Source organism: Stegodyphus dumicola, chromosome 4 (assembly GCF_044657685.1).
Source record: "Stegodyphus dumicola isolate Sdum_Otavi_A_Nest chromosome 4, ASM4465768v1".
Lineage (NCBI taxonomy): Eukaryota > Metazoa > Arthropoda > Arachnida > Araneae > Eresidae > Stegodyphus > Stegodyphus dumicola.
Window position 1 is genome coordinate 114,218,874 of NC_140771.1, and position 22,055 is coordinate 114,240,928.

The 22,055-nt window shown below is 32.2% G+C and overlaps 2 protein-coding genes across 2 annotated transcripts; both read left to right on the forward strand.

Moving 5' to 3' along the window:
* The first annotated feature begins 18,125 nt into the window (after positions 1-18,125).
* LOC118194483 (uncharacterized) lies at positions 18,126-21,172 on the forward strand. Its single transcript, XM_085814369.1, has 5 exons — positions 18,126-18,854; positions 19,787-20,092; positions 20,204-20,553; positions 20,635-21,006; positions 21,088-21,172. The coding sequence occupies exons 1-5, from the start codon at positions 18,237-18,239 to the stop codon at positions 21,170-21,172; spliced, it is 1,731 nt and encodes a 576-aa protein (XP_085670495.1). The 5' UTR covers positions 18,126-18,236.
* On the forward strand, positions 20,625-22,043 carry LOC146997644 (uncharacterized). Its single transcript, XM_085814370.1, has 3 exons — positions 20,625-21,513; positions 21,621-21,946; positions 22,040-22,043. The coding sequence occupies exons 1-3, from the start codon at positions 21,280-21,282 to the stop codon at positions 22,041-22,043; spliced, it is 564 nt and encodes a 187-aa protein (XP_085670496.1). The 5' UTR covers positions 20,625-21,279.
* The last annotated feature ends 12 nt before the right edge of the window (positions 22,044-22,055 follow it).

Consider the following 22,055-nt stretch of genomic DNA (forward strand, 5'->3'; position numbering starts at 1 on the left):
CTGAATTTTAACTAATTTTCTGTATTTTCACACTATGTACATGACTTTCATTTAGTTTTTAATTAATTTCATACGTTCTAACCTTCGTAATTTCAAACATGTTCTTAATTTTAGCTTAATTCCTCTATTTTTAGACCATATATATTAGCTTTATTTAATTTTAGATATTATTTTTAACTTGTTTTGTACAGTATGAACCTTAATAATTTTTAAAGTACTATATTATGTTGTTTATTACATTTTCCCACCCTACACATCAACGTTATTTAATTTTAGATAGAATTTTTATACTTTTTGACACCTGTGTTTTCTTTCTAGTTTCCTACATAAACTAAATTTTAACTCTTTTTTTAATAATGTTCAGTTGTGATCCCGCTTTTGATGTTACTATTTCATCTAAATTTACATGTTTAAATTTCTTAAACATAGAGATAGTTTTCAATTAAACATTTTATTTTATAACCGTTAACCATTCATATCCAATTCGTTGAATAACCCTTGCTTAGTCTATATTTTATAGTACTATTTTAATTTGCCAATTCTACAATTTATCATTCTGTAAAAGTCTTACTATGACTGATTCTAATATTTTATTTTATGATTAACTTCATTCGAATTTTCAAACTTTATAATTTACTGCATATTCATAATTACTGCATATTCATTTCCTTTTAATCCTAAATACCCTTTTTACCCGAATTTAAGTTTTTAAGCTCTCCAGTGTTAATGTTCAGCTTTGATCTCGACTGCCATTAAGCTAGCTATTATATGGAAAGGCTCCATATCTGACCATATGTAGTTCACGTTAATAACTTTTTTCCAGAACCTGTCCTAAGCCATTTTCAATAAATTCATCATAGCTCTTTTTTTTATTTTTTCGCAAGCTTCGGTAATTTCTCTTTTTATATCTCACGCTTTAAGTAGTAATTGCAAACAATTGCTACGGAAATGCGGTTAAATGTATTCACTTTTCCCATTTTCACGTCACGATTCATTTTAAGAGTAACAACTGCATACCATTTCAGACACCCATATGTTGCTACATTATCACTCAGTTTTTCTACAAGGTGAGATTTGATGTACTCGAGATATAGTCTTGGTCATTCTTTATATTAGATAAAATCGACTCAGTGGCGAACATATCCTTGACACTCGTAATTTTAGCACCCATACGTGCATCGATATGGTCACCATTTCTTCATTTTTCTAAAGTTAGTCTTAGGCGATGTTCCACTCAAACATGATGTAAAAGATCGCTTTTTCTTTTAAACGCTGGTGAACCTTGGGCTCAATTTCTAACATGAGAAGCTTCATGCTGTTCCAAAATATCATCACTAGTGAAACTCTTTGAGCAGCTACTGCATTTAAAAACAGCTTCGTGTGTTTCATTCAATGCACATTCAATGCATTCGATGCAAATTTTAAGATGGGAAACTTCACACTGTTATAAATTATCACGTTCACCAAATACCTTTGAGCAGGATCTAAACTTAAAAGTAAGTTTATGAATTTTCATATGTCTTCTTAAATCTCTCTAACTTGTAAACACTTCAGAACATTCAATACATTTTTTAAGGTGAGAAGCTTCCTGACGCTCCAGATGATGAAGTTTACCACATTTCTTAGGACATTTACTACATGTGTAGCTCCTCTCATGAAATCTCAGGTGACTCTTCAAATCATCTCTTTATTGCAAAAACTTGTAAACATATCACACAAGTAAAATTTCGAAGATGAATCTTTTCATGAAGCCTTAAATTATCAATGCAAGTGAAACGCTTGAAACATATACCACATTGAAGAGGTGTTTTTAAGTATTCATTCCCATATGCTTATTTAAATCACTTTGTCAAACAAAAGACATTTCACATTCTGCACAATGAAGAAATTTCTCTCCGGAATGGATCCTTAGATATCAAGTTAAGTTATTTTTAGAGTGAACATTTTACCACAGGTGAGACATACCTAAAAGAAAACGCATACGTATTAAAGCATTTTAACAAATATACATAATGCTATCTTATAAAAAAATACTCGCATACTAAAAATAAAATTTAATGGAATGGTTGATAGTATGTAAGCACTTCTTAGACTATAATGGTTGCATTCATCATAATTCTTAAACGTTACCAACCTAACATTTTCATGTTAAGATAGTTTTCATAAATTCATTTTCACTAAAACCATCATGCCCCAATAACATAAACATTATGCATGTAATACCCCTTAAACTTGTTAAAATTAGATTTCATAAAATACAGTAAAACCTATTCTTTTAGGTGTAATTACATCAGCAGTAGTATCATTGGAGATTAAAGAAACTGAAGGATTCATAAAAAAGGAAGCAAGCAAACAACGCACAATCGTAAAACTAGTTTACAAGGCAATGTAATAACGATTTTGAAAAATATGAATTTATATATACTATATTATGGATTCAAAAATCATCAATCAGGTACTATAGCTCAAAACTCAATATCCTTTAACCAATCAAGTATTATCCATTTACTAATGCAATATGGAACATTCTAGAACATACATTATCGTGTGATTTCATCCTTCTGTCGAAATAGATCTTGTAAGATCTATTTCTATAACATCTTGTTTTCTGGAAGACATGAGTCACTTTAGCAGAATTACTCAATTAAGATTAAACAAGCCGACCACTTACTTAGATTTAGAAAAACACGTGATTCGAGAAGGTATGTTCTGTAAATTAGAACTAAACAACAAACTCAAATTTTAACGCGTTTTATAACTTTAAACACTGTCTCAAAATATAAAATCACTCCAAACTGTTTCTGTAAACTCATATAATCCCATATCTTATTAAAACTTTAACCTAATTTCTGATACTTGGTTTATCAACAAAAGATTATTTTAACCAATAAAGAAAAGTATTTTAAATTTTTTCTAAAATTTAGCACATTTATGCAGTTTATTAATTTATAAAATGACAAATATTGAAAATAGTAAGAGGGTAAACTATTTCAGAATTTAAAAAGAGATTAACAATAATGAGTGTGAAAATATACTGAACTTCATACAAGATTTTTATCGTTTCATACCAAACATTTCACTATTTCGTAGATTTTTAGAACATATCCCAATCTTTTTCAAAGGATGTATAACATTTCACATGAATCAGGGAGTGCCATGTGAGTTTAATTGCAGGTGTTTCCTGAATGATACTAAAAAAAAAATAAAATATTTTCAATTGTTCCTGAAAATGTATGAATACTAACGATATGTCATAAGAAATTGAAAACTTCACGTGCTATGAAACAGCTTCAAAATATATAAAAATATTTTCAAAATCTCAACTCCCATAGAAAATTTTAGATATTCTCACGTATTTTCCGAGGTTACATCACTTCATTCGAACTTGAAGACATGTTAAGCATTCAGATTTATCACATGATTTGAAACATTTGTGATACTTTTTCCGAAAACAGAAGTTTATATTTCGCATATACAAACTATTACATGAATTCAACTAATATTTTATACCGATATTAGCTAATATTTTTTACTGGGCAAAACTATTTTAAGTGCCATATTAGAAGCTCATACATACTCTCAATATCCATAAGTTTCACAAAATAGTAGAGTTAAACAATGCAAACTAGCAAAAAAATTGGATAATCTATATTATATGCAGGACATAGATTAGAATGCTACAAGAGCTACTTAAAATATACTTTCAGCTATTAAAAAAAATAAATATGTATATTTCATATATTCAACAAACCTCACATTTTTAGAAATGTAATATCATGTTTTCCAGGGCGATGCCAATATATCCAACCTTATCAGAATGAATCATCTAAAGTATGGGGAATCATCTAAGGTAGGATAGGCTAGTTGTATTATCTTAAGTTGGTAAGTAAGCGATTAGGGAAATGAAGGCTTCTTAAACTACCCTTATTAGGATATATATATGCATATCCTAGTAACTATTACTGTTAGTACTGTTTACTATGGTTACTAGGATATATGCATATCCTAGTAACCATAGTAAATAGGCTCTCATTTTCCTAATTTGCTTCCTTTTCTAATTTTTTTTTGAGTCAGTTGGTGGATCGGACGCTGCCAATGGTAAATATTTTTCCTTGAGCAAAGCAAGATCATGCCACCACGTTTGCAACACAGCAAGGTCTTCTTCTCTACAACTATCTGAAATAATATTATCTCGGCTTTTTATACCTTTATGATAGTTCCATTTAGTTGATGTAGTGATGTCTCGAATTGGAGGCAGTCGATTGGCAGTAACTTAAACCAAACATTAAAAAAAAATATTTAGCATGTGATATCATAGAAACTTACGAAACTCTGGACTGCAAAGTTAAAGCCATGATAACCTTTATTTCTGGAGAACGAACTCTGCCTTAATCAAATGAAAAAAATTGTATATCAAAATTAGCAAAGAAATATATTCAACTTATTGTCATCTGACATAGCTTCCAGAAGCTCGTTTTACCCAATTCAAACAGTTTTCTCAAGAAATGAAAAATCTCCGTTGCCCGATGTACGCGCTCATCTTGTGCTCGCAGCATATCTCACCTTATGCCATTGCACTAGACCAGTTAATGTGTCTCTGAGTTCTAACTAAAAAAAAACAGAATGGAAGGAATATTCCTTAACATTTGCATGTGGAAATTCTAAATCTATGTTGAATACATTAAATTTCACTATTTTTACAAGCTCGCGAAAGATAATTGTGAATCCCTGTACTGGAATATATTAACCCTTAGGCTCTACAGGATTCCTTAGAAAATACTTTCTGCTTTTAGGTAGCACAAAGTGTATTGAACTGGTATTTGATTTATCAAGTAAGACTCCGTGTCCTTTAAGACAGGTATCACTAAATACTTGAACTTTAATGCAAGTAATTTTCACATTTGCGTTGACTCTTCTGTATGATAATGTGTGTATTCCTTAAGCTTTTTAACTTCTCAGTACCATTCATTAAATTCTTCTTTTAACGTAAGCAAAAACTTCAAATCCCAGTGGATTCCAAGTTCTCAAATCTCTTGTAAAAATATTTGGGTTCGAAGAACAAAAGCAGAAATGAATCAGTTTGGGTCTTATAATTTTAGAACTTTCTTCAAGATATGCCTTTTCGTAATTTCATATTTTTCTGATGCTTCTATGATGCGTATGAATGTGACCAAGCAAGTTAATAGTTTTAATGGAAATTTTTCTATTCTGAAATCAGATAACGTACGTTCAAAATATTTTACGCTGAGTTACCGTTATTTTCTCCTTTGATGTAAACTCATCTTTAGCCTGTTTAAATACTGTAAAAAATAATGTAATATAAATAAAAGCGAAAGTTATATATTAATGCCTTATCCGTTATTTTACTCACAGTAATTAATAAGAATGTCAAATGGCTTTTGTTATGGAAAATTTTTATGTATTATTTTGTTGTGTACAATTATTGCGTATTATTTTACTGCGCATAAAGTATTCTTAGTAAATATATTATTTTACTGTGAACAATGAATTTGTAATGTTCGTATTTAAGAACTAATGTATAATATTTAGTATTGTTTAAACTTTCGTTCGTTTACGGCAAAGCTCGTTTAAGTTTAGCTGAGGTTGTGATTCAGAAAAAAGGGCGAGGCTTGTTACTTCCGTTTCCCACGAAGCGGTCAGTTATTGCCAGCTGCAATTTCCTTTTCGTGGGGATTGAACACACGTGTTTTGCTAGTTCAAAGGCGAATAGTTCTAAAAGGCGAATAGTTCTAAAAGGCGGCGATTTTGGAACAGAGTTATGGGTTTGGAAACATTCTTCTGTTGCGTGGGAAAGTAAAGGTCTGTCGTCTTGTAGAGAGTTCTGAATTTCTTGGAATTCTTGTGGCCATTTACTGCGTCTAGTCTAATCGCTAGAGGAAATCCAAGTTTCTTTAAGATTGGCTAATTTTTAATTTTAGTATTATTTGAGCCAATGGTGAATTAAAGACGTTTCTTTGTGAGTGCCAGCCGAGTTTTCTTAAGCCGTTGCAGGAGAGGCAGGAGTAGTTTTTTTAGACTGAAAGTGATTTTGGCAGATTTTGTTTAGCAGATTTTTGAAAGCTTTAGCGGGTTTGCTTCTTTGACGGCGGCTCACTCGGGGCCGGCCGCGGTCAGGAATGGGCATGGAGGTAGGAAAGGGGCATGGTCTTACTTCCTACCTCCATGGCCCATACTTTGGTGCAGTTAAAGGACGCCATTCGTCATAAAAATCTCTTGCGTCCATTCGGATATGCTACTTGCTGCAACTTGTATCTAGCTTGCAAACTAATTGGTAATTGGGATGTGTTGGCGGACACATAGAATAAGAGTGATATGCTTGCATATATTTGCCTTTAGGCAAATAAATATAGTTTTCCTTGAAATATGTGATTGGCTCTAGTGCAGCGCCCTCTATCGATGAAAATTTTAACTAATCTTTTTCTTTACAAAATAAATAAATAAATGAATAAATAATATTCCCCATCACGAGATGCAAACCGCTTTCAGTTCTAGAAATTCCTTCCATTTTTATGAATTTTTAAAATATTTACAGACTTATTCTTACCGTTATTATAATTACTACGTTGTATTATTACCGTCAGGAAGTGCTATGTATAAAATTTGTAGAGATGATGATATTATTATATATAGAGATTATATAGTAGATTGGCGAGGAAGTATCGGAACATCCCTTCGATTTTGTATACGTTAAAATTAATATCATGCATTATTTAATAATTTCTTAAAAAATCTAAATTGGTGACTAATGATAATGAGATACATGATTAATAATGAGATTAATTGATAATGAGAGACATGTTTTCAGATCATTACATACCTTCTTTTTTTAATTATTCATATTAGCTTAATTGCTGGAACTGACTTTTAATTATAAACAGAGCTTTTATTTTAAAACGCTGTGTTTTAAAGTATAAACTTTACGCTATGCTTTTAAATTAAAGTAAAACCTCAGCGAACATTTTAAACTGCTATGGAAGGTTAATAAGAAGAATTTATTTTTATGTATAAACACAGCTTCAATACTAAATATACTCACAATGTTCTTTAACGTCAAACTCACACTCAAATTCTGTGCGGGCCGAATGCTCGATCTGAAAGCAGCTGACAAGCCAAAACATTTTTTTAACAAAATTGAAAAATATATTTAACAAAGCAAAAAATTAAACATTTTAAATGTCACTTGCTAAATGTTTTCTAAAGCACACATAAATAATAATAATAATAACACAAAGAAAAAAATAAATTTATATTTATTTTCTGCCTGAAATATCTATTGGTTATACTTTTATTCAAACATATTTTCTGCTAAATATTAAATTTTAGACTGATGTTTATTTCGGGTTATGTTTATTTCGGGTTATTATGTTGAATTAACTACTAATTACTAATTAACTTATGTTTAACCTTAACCGGAAATTTCAGAATACTGAAGCGCCTCCAGCTATCAGCTGGTAAATTAAATTTACCGACTATAACCACATGGAAAATTCTCCCATCTTATCTTTTCATGTAGAAGATTTTCATGATTGGCTTACAAGTTGGTAAAAGCCCTAATTTCCTTTGGCAGTAGTCGCACACATAAGCTCAGTTTGTATCTTTTGTGTCTTAACAACCATATCATTACGTATCTAACGTCCATATCTTTATGCGTAAAATTATGAGCTCCATGTCTGCAACAAATATGTAATCGAAATGTACTCGCGGGCCACATACAATTGTCGGACTCTGTAAGGCCCGTGTGTCACGAGTTTGATGTCATTGTTATATATCATAATTCTTGAGCTATAATTTTCTTCATATTATCACAGCGAAAAACTAAATTTCAAATTTCATTGCTTCAATGCATCAGAATGCATCTGTTGCATGTCAAAATAACTCATTTCATAACGCTTCACAAGAGACTGAATAAGTTCAGCAGTCTCTAGAGATACACGAATTTCAACACCACTCGAAATTTTCTCCAGATTTCATCTTGGGGTTTCGAAACACTTTCTTGCGAAATTTCATTTCATTTACACGATTTTCTCTTTGATATAATTTCGGTTTTACCTGATATATTTTTATCACTTTTGAAATAAAAACCTGTCGTTTACTTTTAAAGTAATCTTTTTAAAATTATTTAATTTAAGTTATACACTACCTCGTTTCAACATTCTCAACTCCTCGTAATTGTATTTCCTTCGCACAACATAAGAAGTTTTTTATTGACTTTTAAACCACAATACTGTTCAATATTTATTTAAATAAGCCATCAATGTTAGCCCTGTAGTGTGCAATTCCTGCGATACATTTTCTCATTTGAAAATTATTATTAAAATATTTCATTGATAAGGGAATTTAGAAATATTTGCCAAGTTTTTCTCACTTTTAAAATGTGTTTCTTTTACCTAAGTCTAAACTTGCTTTATAAGAATAGAATAAACATGCAACCACATATAAGAAATTTTAATACTTTTTCTGCAGCAAAACAAAATATATTTGACCATTTCTTTTATCCCTTAGCTTATGTTTTTCGATATGCTGAAAGACAATGTTTTGAATCTAATAAGAATTAAATTTAATAATCTAAATTAAAACTGGCATATAAAATTTTAAGTTGAGATGTTCAATCGTTTCTCTCCTTTATGGCGCAGGATTGTTTTTGAGAAGATAAAATAATCTCAGCCTATAAGTCTAGTCTAATAAATTATTATGCATAAGGTTCACCGATGATCATGCATAAGGCATAATGAACTGCTATCTTATTGCGAGTTGATCCATATCTTTCGATTGCCATTCTTAGGAGAAGAATTCAGTAATGCCTTAGGGTTCTTTTGAAAAGAATCAATAGTTTCCTAATAGCAGCAAGTGAACTCTCAGTCCGAATGCTAGCAGTGTAATCGGTAACTCTATGGTTTTTAAGTTATATTAATTATAAAAAGGGAAAATTAGAGTGTAATTGAAATTTTTCACTGATTAGTTATGAAATTGCTAATTTTATATCATTGAAAATTTTCTATTGGAATGACAAACAGCTACGAGGTGTTTTTCAAACCAAAAGCCAAAAAATGCTTAGTGATTAATTTTTTTTATTTTAAATTTAACCATAGGTAGTTTTAAAAAGAATTTAGTTGCATGACAAAGGAAAAATGGAAAGTAGGTAGAAAATATCAAAGGTGTCTTTCACTGAATCATTACAAAAGAGATGTATAGAATCATATAGAAATACTCAGTCAGCTTTGTAAAGTTATTAAGGGAAAACAAGGTTGATTTTACACATTTGCCAAAATAAAAGTAGCCCGGAAAACCCATTATGGAATTTTGTGAAAACATACTCTAAACAGAAAAAAGACTGGAACTGTTTGCTCAAAATTTTAAGTATGGAAGTGTCTTGGCAAAAGCTCCAGCAAAATATGCAATGAAAAACTTAAGAACAACATGGTACAAAACGGACGGCGTAGCAAAAGGCAGTTCTCCCGTTCATTTAAGAAGGGTAAATTTAGTGTCACATCTTTTCTGGAAAAATTTCCGGTCCAGTTTTATTTTGGTAATACTGTACTTGTCCCAAGTTTGTTGCTATAACTTGCTCAAAACCCCAGGAAAGCAGGCAGAATTTACGTATCTATCCAAATTATTCTTCAGTTTATCCCTATCAAATATTTTGATATTTTAATGTTTGCATGATCGCATCACTGGATAACTGTTTGAAAGCAAGAAGGACTATTATTTATAATAGATTTTATGATAGAATCACTTGAATATCATTGCTACTTAAAAACTGTGAAATATGTTAATAAAAGCAATCATTTAGTTTAATGCGAAATTAATCGATATTGCATTAACAGTACAATGAATGACATAGAAATAATTTTTAGCCTCAAAATAAAACAGCGTTTGAAGAAATTTGAGAAAGCTAAGAGAATGGAACAAACAACAATCAAATAAAAGAAGATGGAGAGAGAAATCAGTCATTGCGTAGAAAATGAAAGCTGCTTAGTGAACCTAAACTTAGTAGAACACATTTCGCGTAGTGGAAACATTATTTGAGACCTACTAAAAAACGTTCGGGGGGGGGAGAAAAAAAGCCTATTGTTTCGTCTATCCCTGCCGTAAAGAAAAGGTTTACTAGAATTCTTCTAGAACTAGAAACAAACAAACAAAAACTTTAGAATCATTGGGAAGCAACAGCAGATGTACGAACTATCTTCCACAAAGCGAAATAATAGGATCGGTATTTTTGCCATTTTGATTGTTTTTCTTTTATCAGTTCTAGACACAAACAACTGATTTGAACTAGAAAGTAAAAGAAGTCTCAAAGTAATAATGTTCGCGCAATATAGACTGTACTTGTTAAATCAGGGAAAAACTATCATAGGATACTGGTCACATGATCACAAATATATTAAACCCCAAATATTTTACCTTTTGTGACCGAATTTGCTTAAAGCTAGTTCAGCATCTTGTAATCTATTAATCCTCCGTTTACAGTTACACGTAATGCAATAAACGCTACAGGTTTTACTGCAGAACAGTCATGCTGCGCATATATAGATGATGAATTGTAGTAAGACAAGAAATATAAAATTTCATAACATGATTCCCATGGTGAACAGTAGGAAAAAATGCTTTAATACAGTTGTTAACATAATAATTCTAAGAATTTAAAAATTTGATTAATTTGAAAACATTGCAATATTGCGTAAAAAAGACATGTATGAAAAAAAACATATTTAAGAAAAAGACAGAAAGAAAAGTGAACGACTTAAAGAAATAACTTCAAAACGTATGAGGCAATTTTAGCAAAATATGCACTTTATCTATCGGAAAAATGATCAGTTCTCTATCGCATATACCAAGCTGCGGACAGTGACACAGATAATCCAAGTAAAAGCTATTTAATTTGTACGGATTGTGTCTGTGGCAGATCCTTGAATAGACATGTAAGCGATTTGTCGCCATGAATAAGATGAAGCAGAATTTTTGAAGGATGTCAAAGTCCTTTTTATTTAGAACTTAGACTATTTTTCAAAAAGCCACTTCTGAGGCTTAAAAACCAGCCAGTATTTATGAGATCACTCAAAAGGTAAGGAATTCAAATTTAAAACTAAGTTAAATCTTAAATAAGTCTAAAGGCTACATAGGAATAAATAACACGCAAGCTGGCACACGCCTATAACGACGTGACAAGCACTGTTGGAAAGAATAACGCGACGGAGAACACAGGCTGCCAATGAAGAATTTCGACTTGTAGCCTAGCCTTCAGACGGTGGAACACGCTCTGACTAAGCATTCTATAATCTTCTTTTAAATATTATCGCTTTCTACCTCATTTGAATACGCGTGAACTAAAAATTATTAGCTTTCTGACAGGAAAATGGAAAGGGAGAATGAAAGTAAAGCTACTTAAAATAAAATAACTGGTTATGTAAAAATAAATAAATCCTTACAAATTGTTATTACCTCAAAATCCGTATTGCAAAATCTATCTGCCGTGGATAAATAAAATTTCACCTCTTTGACGTTGCTACAGTTTATTCATACCTTATAAAGTACTAGTAAACCCCTATTCTCTAGCAAATCGAATAATGTTTTAAATTCAAATGACCAAACAGTGTACCTGTGTCCTGTCCATTGTTCAACCCTTGTTTTCACCTTCCACGATCTTCTCTTGAAAAATGTTTTTGATGTGTTAAAATTGGTATTAACTCGTCGAGCCCACAGAGAGAACTAAATGTTTTCTCCTCCCGGTGTTGATGTTAACTCATCGAACATGAGAGAACTAATTTTTTAATGCATAATGTACTCTCTCAGGTTAGTTTCGATTACTATCTTTTTCGAAAACATTACTTATAAACGGAAAAATTATCCAGCTGCGTCCACTCCATATACAATTTTTTCTCTTTGCCTCTTCGAATCATATTAAACAAAATGCTACTAACGCTTGAAATAATAACTAACATAACAAGGAATAAGTCAATTAAGCTACTGATGCCTTAAATCTCATTCATCTCACGCCTTACAACTAACAGTTCGCAGAATAAAATCACAGAATTAGAAAATAAAATAAGGTTTATCCTATTGATTGCATTATTGGAATCTTAAAATTCACAATTTTAAATATATAAAACTACCTACTTACCCGATTTTCAAAGCAAAACTCTTAAAATTTAGGGTTCCATTTTAATTTGCTTTAAAAATCATTGCCATCCAAGCTTCAAAGCAAAGAATATTTGAATTATATATTTTGACATTTTTAGGGTTTTCAGATAGTGAGTTGGAATTTTTGTGTATTATTAGTTCGTATAAATGTTAGTGAATATACAAGCTAAAAGAGCGATATTAACAAAACGTTTAGAACCCTTTCTACGACTGCTAACAGTAACTATTTTTACATTCATCATCCGGATATTTTTATTAAGTTACATACCAAATATATGTAGTACAACAAATATAAAGAAACGTATGGCAACAATTAACACTCTGTAAACGTGAACACTGATCAGCTGACTGCGTCCATATCATATACATTTTTCTCTTTTAATATAAGCTGATAAATGACTGGAAAATAAAATATCATTTCAGTAAAAACGCCTAGAATGTTATACTACATTTTAAAATAGAATATCTTAATACTGTGAAGTACAGCATATGTTACACAAATTCTTTGCATTCAGACTTCTTTCAATGGTTGAATAATCATCCTCTTCAAGGTATCTTGTACGAGAGCAGTCTTTACTAGATGGCGCATCTCCAAATTCAAACAATAATTTTCTTTGGATTCAGAATATTGTTTTACTCTGCAATATGTATCTTACATTACGAAGCAAGATTTTAGACTTCAAATATAGAGAAGTAACATATTTTGTTCTGACTCTGAAAAATCAGCTAGATGAATTAAAAATATCTACAAAGTCAAAGAACTGTTTATTATAAATAAAAGTATGGGCTCATTGAAAAGTGAAAGAAATAATTATACTACAGTAAAGCACACGATAACTAAAATTACGATAAGTTAGAAATCTCTAAAAGTTCAAACTCCTGTTCGTGTGCCTTGATATTTTGGCTAATTTCGAGCCTTTTTTATATACAGTTTTTTTAAATATTTTTGATAATACTCAGTTTAGTTTAGCGTAACACTTTTTCATTCGCATGTAACATGTGATACGCATACTCAAAGTTTAAAGTTCTTTGCTTAATGAACTTTGAGATCTCTATGACAAGATACTGAACAACAGATGCGATAATTATATCTACTGGCACAATAAAGTTGCTTTTTTAATGCTACAGTCTGAATTAAATATATCATTTTATAGCACAATATATTTTCTAAAGTGAAATCTTCACCTGTTTGTTTTGTTTTTTTTTTCACTTTTCAGAAATATTTATTTTAGATAAGGAGATGAAAATTAGTTATAGAATATATGAAAGGAAAATTAGTTTTAGAAATAAAAGAAAAGATGAAATTAATACTAGTTACAGAAATGATGAAAGGGAAAATTATGTTATAGAAATAAAAGAAGGATGTATTCTTAAATTTAGGCTGACTAGAAACATAAATTAAGTTCCGAATCTGCTCAGTGGCTGGACATATTTTATTAACAGCGAATTTTCGCCTATTTCGATGAAGATTCTTATTACGAAATTGCCTACTGGCAATCGAGTGGATAAGACCACTGAACACTACATAGACATAAATTCTGGTAAACGGCCTGTATTCTGATTGCATGGGCCTTTGAATGAGTTTTCCCATCTGTAATGTGAATATGAAATAATTCTCCTAGAAAGGTATCCGCAAAGATATTCCTTCCTTCAGGTATCTCTCGCATGCCTTGACACTATAAAATAAAAAAAAACCTTACTACGAAATGGAAATCTAAATTAAAAACAAAACTAAGACACTGTCTAATTATAACTCGTAAGGCAGTAACGAGTAATAAAATGCATAAATCGTGCTCCACGGCGACTCATAGGCTCATGTCAAAATTAACATATCAGCTTGTAAGGTTATTTTAATTTCTTAAATCGTTGTTTTAAGTTAAATTACTTTTCTAACAACTCTCACTTCATTTTCCTTCCAGAATGATAATTTGCAGGGCGCGCGATATTCAAATTACATAGAAAGAAGGATGTACTTAAAGGAAGATTCTTGAAGGTGAAATCAGAGCTTGTTCTGCCTGCTTGCATGCCACGCTGCTAACTTATTAGGCTTGTTCATGCCGACTTCGGTCAGAGCTAGCTTGCGCGCTAGTTAAACTGTGAAGTCATTAACCTCCCAAGCAGCGCAGCAACGTCGTAAAGACGCTGTAAATTCCTCGTGGATGTCGTTGCAAAAACGTTGCAATATGTTGTCTTTAAGACGCCCAGATGTCCGCGAAACTCCACTATTTTGCAACCTTTGCAAAGACGTCTTTATTACGTCTTTGCAGTTGAGGTTTTTGTCGCATAGACATCGTTATTGCGTCTTTCGCAGATGATATTTTTGTGGTTAAGCATCGTATCTCGACGTCTTATTAAAGACGCCTAAATGTTCATAAAATTCCACCTTTTTCAACAGTTGTGAAAATGTCGTTATTTTGCCTTGTGTGACATATTGATTTATGCAGAAAAATAAGCTTAATAATTAATATATTTTTGATCTTTTTTAAAATTTTGTATTCCTTGTATTTAAGTTTAAACATTTTATCATTTCCTGAAAACTAGAAAATAATACAATTATTCTCTTTAGACTAAATATGCATAATTAATAATAGCTTTAATTATTTTCAGTACTTTAAACTATAGTTTTAAAATTTCTTAGACTAAATATGCGTAATTAATAATAGCCTTAATTATTTTCAGTACTATATTTTTAAATAACTTAAATTCTATGTTACGATTATTTAAGATTTCAACATTTTCTTAAGCGAGAGTAATTATGAAAGTGGTTATTATAAATATATCACATTAATTGTAGGTTTTAAGTAAATAAAACTCAATTAGACATAAATAAAAGTAAAGATATATATGTGGGTAAAAGCAAAAGAGCGTTTCTGATAACAACATTACCACATTTATTTCTGTTAAATCTCAGAAACATTGAAAATTGCCCCTGCCATGAAAAATTATTAAGTGGTTCTTAAGGTAGCATAATTAGTAATTTACCTGAAGTCAAATATATATTTGTTCGCGTTTCACAGTAAAAAATATAACCATTAATTTCTATATCTCCAAGATATGCAAATGAAAGACAGTATAAAGTAGTTAATAAATGTGATCAAAAATATTTTATACAAAAATATACCTAAATCTAATACTAACTTCCATATTTATATCTAATATGAAATAATAACCTAGCAAACAACATACGTGACAACACTATTTAAGAAAAAACATGAACTAGTGGTGTTTGAAAATATAAATAGCAGAAGGAAGGTAACGAAACTAAAATTTCCAATTAATAAAAAATATTTGTGTTTTTTAAATAGTAAGCAGTTAAAAGTGCAATAATTATGGATTGCAGTATTTACTAGTAATGCTGATGTTTCTTATCACCTTTTCTTTCGATCATATGTTAATGTATTTACTTATTTTTATTTTCTACATTTTAGAATAGTGGTAGATTACAATGCACTTCATGCACTTTTTATAATCAATAACTTTCCTTTTGTTACTGTACAGAAATGATTTAAATAATATAGAATATGATAGTAAGCTAAGTACGTTAAACTTTTCATTAAATAGCACACGATGAAACTTTTTGTTTCTATTTATTATGAATTTCTTTGTTATCAAAAGTACATAATCTAACAAACATACATAACGACAATATTTAAAAAAACGCGAATTACACAGTGTTTGGAAGAATAGATACCAAATGAAAAGTAATAAAGCTGCAATTTGCAATCAATAAAAAATATTTAGTGTTTTTTAATATTACACAATTAAATGTCACATAATTATAGATTACAATATTTCATGGAAATGCTAATGCTTCCTTAACACTAGTTTTTCGATCATACATTTCATACACTGTTTAAAATCATTAACCTTTTCTCCATACTTTACATAAGACAATATACTATAGAATGTGCATTATTATTAATTTCAATAATTAATTAATTGCTTGTATTATACACATATCTAATTCATTTTTAGCAGTCATATTAAGTACTGGTACCAGTCCAATAATTCCTTTGAATTTTGAAAATAATGAGCGTACCATAACAGCTTGAATTGTTGTTGCTTCTGTATTGATTGCATTTTCAACAAAACCAGAAAATGCCTTACCGTTGTATGTTATTTTTGGTTTTACATGAATTAATTCTGAGCACGAACACAATCGTTTAATATGAATGATATACGATATAGCACTTAGGACGTTATAACCGAATCGCTAATCCGTGTATCCAAATATTGCACCGCTGGAAACAATGAATATTGGAGAACACCAACTACGAAAACACATAAAACACCAAAATAGAACACTATTTCAGGAACACTATATTCACCATTAACATTTTAGTTGCTTTTGATATTTTCTAAATGATTTATCCAAACTTTTGATGTCTTCTTGTAGAGCATATATTCAGGAACAAAATAAGCATAAATTCGGCATTTCTACGATGATTTATCCTCAATTTAGAGGCGTCTAAATAGGAGTTCACAGGATGCAAATTCACTCACTGAAGGCAGTTGGAGTAAGCAGATACAGAACAACGAGAAGATTTAGAATGCGTTAGTAGTAAGCGGAGGTAACCGTGCGGTCAAAGGATGCCGCCATGACGTAATATAACAATAGATGACGTGAGAGAACAATAGATGTCGCAATGGGGGGCGTTCCTTTGATGTGCCGTCTCCGCCATCTTGGATTTCTCTGGAAGTGACGACACCAGCGCCATTTTGTATCACGTCATGGAATGACATCATCAAAGTTTCGTTTTTATTCTTTGTGATATACGTTTTAATTTATTATTTTAAGTGTTTAATCATTTTTATTCATTATTTTTAAATATGTTTCGTTATTTAATTGTGAATCATCCTTTTTAATTATTTAATCCGTCATTATTTTTAATTAGTTTTAATTGATTACATTATATTTTTAATACTTTTTAATGAATTTAATATTATTTTCCCTGAATTTTAAAAGTAACTCCACGGCTGAGATTCGAACTCGCCATCTCTGGGATGGGAGTCTAGCGCTTTACCGCTCAGCTAAGCCCTTCATGTTATCAAACCTGTTATTTTTCCGTTTGGAGCGAAAATCACCATGACGTCAATAGGCTGTGGGGGGGGAAAACAGGCAAACGTCATCTCTTTCACGTTGCAGCCTGTCGAAACCGCTTCACGCTTTCTACATCCGCCGTGGCGAACGTATACAATCTTAACAACCAATCAGATTCTCACTAATATTTTCTATCTTATGTCAGCCAATCAGCGTGTTTGTTTCTTATACATCGCCTATAAATTCGCTCGCTTTCACGATTTCATCATTTCTACTCTGATTCTTGCTGAGTGAACGTCATTTTGACTGTCATTTTCCTGCGCCATTTCGTTTTCTTGTACACGATGTCTGCTAAACGAACTTATTCTGCATCTAATGTAAGTATTTTTTCGCTTGTACTTAATATCTAGATTACTATTTTAAACACGAATTTTATTTCTTTTTGAATGTTTTATTTATTTAAATTTTTAATTGTTAGGTCCTGTTTGAAGATCCTGACTTTCCTTTTCGGGACTCAGATGACGATGTAAGTTTGTACACGTATTTTTAACGCACTTTTTTATTTAACGTATTTTATTACTATTGAATGTATTTTAAACGTATTTTATTTTATTTTGATAGTTAATCGATGAAGTGGATCAGATTTTTCTGGAAAATCCTATGGATCTACCCTTGTATTATCAAGTGGGTTCCGGATTTGAGGTAAATATTTAAGTATATCTTTATTTAAGTATTTCAGCATTTTTAGATTCTGCTAGAATACTTTTTTCTTAGTACTAAAATTAATGTATTTATTTTTAGACTTCTTCCTCATCAGCTCATGGCCCTGTGTATATGGCTGCTTCGAATGAACGATCGGTATATATTTTTCTTTTCTTGCATGATTTATTAAAATAATGTATTTTGAAAATGTTTAATTATTACTGAAACTTATTTTTTTTTTCAGATTCATGAGGCGATTGTACTCACAGAGAATTCTCGTCGACGGAACCATAAATATCAGGCCGAGGAGATTACCTTGCGGGCCAGTATAGATATGGAACGGCTGCCTCAGAACGTGCAAGGCATCCCGATGGTCCGAATTCCTGACACCGTCCGGGAGTTGTTTGAGCAACTTATTCGCCGGACAACAGCAAATCTGGGCCCATCAGACCTCATCCGATTCTGTATCCAAGCAGATGGGTTGGATAAGCCGATTAGCACGTCCCTGATGGCAGTTTCAACTTTAACAGTTGAAAAGATTCTGGCTGCCGTGATGAAAGTGTTGCAGTCTAAAGACAAAATTGAACTGGATACGGGATTTGCAGTTGATGTGATCACCATAAAACGCCCTGTGGGTGCCGGACGAAATAGGAAAGTAGTCAACATCTCCATGGACAGATTAAGGAAACAGTCCATTCTGTCTATTCCATACGACGAGGAAGGACTGTGCTGTGCCAAAGCTATTGTTTATGCCTTGGCGCATTTGAACAAGGACACGAGGGCCATTAATGCATTGAGAGATCGGCGTAATCCAACTCTGATGAACCGCGCAAGGGAACTTCATTTGGATGCGAATGTATCTTTAGGCCCTTGCACTTTTGTAGAAATTGCCATATTTGAAGAGCACTTGGACACACAAATTGCAGTGTTCTCTTCGGAAAATTTGAATAGGGTAAGTCAATTTTTGTCTCAAGATATTTCTGCTTGTAAATATTAGCTTTGAAATTACCTGAATTTTTTCTACATATTTATTTATTTTAAAATCGTAATTTGATTTTAGTTCCATTTTGTTTATTTGTCAAATTGTGAATGAAAAAAATTTATTTTGGTATGATTTTTAAAATTAATCTTAAACAGTTTTTGTATTAAAGTTTATGTATTTATTGGTGATACTTTCATTTTGTTTATGCGTTGAAAAATATAGCTTGACAAAACTGAATGCAGGCTGAAAATTTATTTTACTTTAAATTTTAAGATTAATATTTGTTCATGCATATTGTTTTTCCATGTTAAAAATATAACGGCTAAAAATTGATTTCTAAATTGTTCGATTTTTGAATTATTTTTAAAGTTTCTGCATGATGACTTTTTCATTTCCACCTTAAAAATATAACTTGTAAAAATGTTTTATTTTTGATAAAAATTTTAAACTTTATTTTATGCAATTCATTTACATGTTAAAAAATATATCTCGTAAAATAATTTTATATTTATTAAATTTGTATTTTATGCATGCAATTCGTTTCCATGTATAACTTGTAAATTTACATGCATGGTGAATTTTTATTTTTAGATTACTTTTCAAATTATTTTTTATTTTATGCATGCAATTTATTTAGACGTTAAAAATATAACTTGGAAAAAGGTTTTATTTTTGACAAAATTTTAAACTTACTTTCTGCAGTTCGTTTAGATGTTAAAAATATAACTTGTAAAAATTTTTTATTTTCGGTTAAATTTGTATTTTATGCATGCAATTCATTTCCATGTACGAGTATAATTAACTTGGAAAAATTAAATGTGCAGGTAATTTTTAGATGTTAAAAATGGATTTATAAATAGTTCAAGATTACTTTTAAGAGAAAATGTTTGTCTATGTTTTAGGTGGTCTATAAAGGCAAAGAGAGGCCTCAGCGGATCAATTTGTGGCTCCACGGTGGACATTACGACGTCATCAAATCTCTGAAAGGATTTTTCGGCAGCAACCATTATTGCACAACCTGTGAAAAGGCCTACCAAATGCCTGAAAGTCATAGATGTGCCAATGCCTGTCCCATATGCTTGAGGACCGACTGCTTTCCGGGCCAGCCCCAACGATGCCAGAATTGTGATCGCCTTTGCCGATCCCATGCCTGCTTTGAAGCACACAAAGCCCTGACTGGAAATCAAGAATTTCCGCTTTGCGATAGAGTAAGTATTCTGAAATTATTCATCTAAATCAATATATATGCAAATTTCTCGTTTAAATAATTTAAATGCTTATCTATCAAATGTTTAAATATTTTGAAATTTTCGTTATAGGTATACCAGTGCAGAGAATGCTGCCAAGTGATCCGGAGGCGGGATTGCCCTAAAGAGTTGCATAGGTGTGGCACCACGAAATGCCCTTCTTGCAACCAGTTTGTCGTGGCTGCTGAGCACCGTTGCTATTTGCGACGTGTTGCTCCGAAGAAGTCCGAGAATAAGTTCATTTTCTTTGACTTTGAAACGGACCAGTCTTCGGGGGAGCATCTCGTAAATTTCGCGGTGGCTCAGTATGCCGACGGCACAGAAAAAGTGTGTCCAGGATACGCGGCATGCCGAAACTTCTGCGCCTGGCTGTTCTCTACAGAGCACAAGGGCTTCACCGCCGTGGCACACAACATGAAAGGGTAAGTTAAAAATACCATAGTTTGCATGCTTTTTAAGTACGACTATTTCTTCAATATTATTCATGTTTTTTTTACTTACAGGTTTGACGGACAGTTCGTGATGGCCTGGCTCCTGGAGCAAGGCACAGCGCCGGAGGTGATCCCTAACGGGTCTATGATCATGAGTGTAAGACACCCGAGTCTCAACATTCGGGTCATAGACTCGTTAAACTTTTTACCGATGGCGTTGGCCAAACTACCGGGGTGCTTCGGTCTCAGCGAGTTAAAGAAAGGATACTTCCCTCATCTCTTTAACTCGAGGGAAAACCAGAGTTATGTCGGACCGCTACCGGACCCCCACTATTACAGCCCGGATACCATGAGCACTTCAACCCGACAGGCATTTCTGTCCTGGCATGAGAAACACAAGGGGGATGTGTTCAATTTTCAAGACGAGATGCTGGCCTATTGCAGGTATGTTTTTTTTCCTTTTTCCTTGGTTTAATTTTATATTTTATGTTTCGTATATTTAACATTTTCTTTTTATATTCATAGATCGGACGTGGATATTATTCGCCGCTGTTGTCTGGAGTTTCGAGCCCAGTTTTTGGATGTGGCGGGTGTGGATCCATTCCAGTAAGTTATTTTCTCATTCTGTTCTAATCATGTTTACAATTATGTTATGTTTAGTGTCTCATACCATCCTTTTAATTTCTTTTCAGATACGTTACCATTGCGTCAGCCTGTATGGCAACGTATCGGAGTGGCCACATTCAGCCCAACACGATTGCCATGGTGCCCACACACGGCTACGTCAACTCAACGAATTACAGCCCTGATTCGATCCGGTGGTTAGACTTTGTTGCTGCTTCGGAAGGCATTGCCATTCAACACGCTTTGAACGGAGCCGGAGAGCACAGAATCGCCGGAGTCTCGGTAGATGGTTTCTGCCAAGCAACACAAACCGTCTATCAGTTTCAGGTATGTAAAAAGTAAATTATATTTCTATATGATTCTTTTTAATGATTTTACACTTTTAATGTTTAATTTACATGTGGAACACTATTAATATATTTGTATTATTTTAGGGCTGTTTCTTCCACGGGTGTAGTTCCTGTTATGACGGTGATGTCATTCATCCACTAAAAGGAGTTTCCATGACAACGTTGCGAGAGAAAACGGAAGAGACCACACGAAAGCTTCGCACCCAGGGTTTCCACGTCATAGAAATGTGGGAGCATGAGTTTCAGAGAGAAAAAGAGGAAAATCCGGATCTCCAAGCTTTCCTGGAGCAACACCATCTGAGGGACCGGCTTAATCCTCGAGACTCATTTTCGGAGGACGAACCAATGCCCTCAAATTGTTCCACGAGGGAGACGCTAAATATGTGGATTTCACATCCCTCTATCCATGGGTTCGTACTTTTTTATTATTTTAAAACCTTTTCATGGATGATGTGTTTTTTCTGATTTTTATGTATGTTTTGACTTTTTGTTTTATTTCACAGGTGAACAAATATTGCG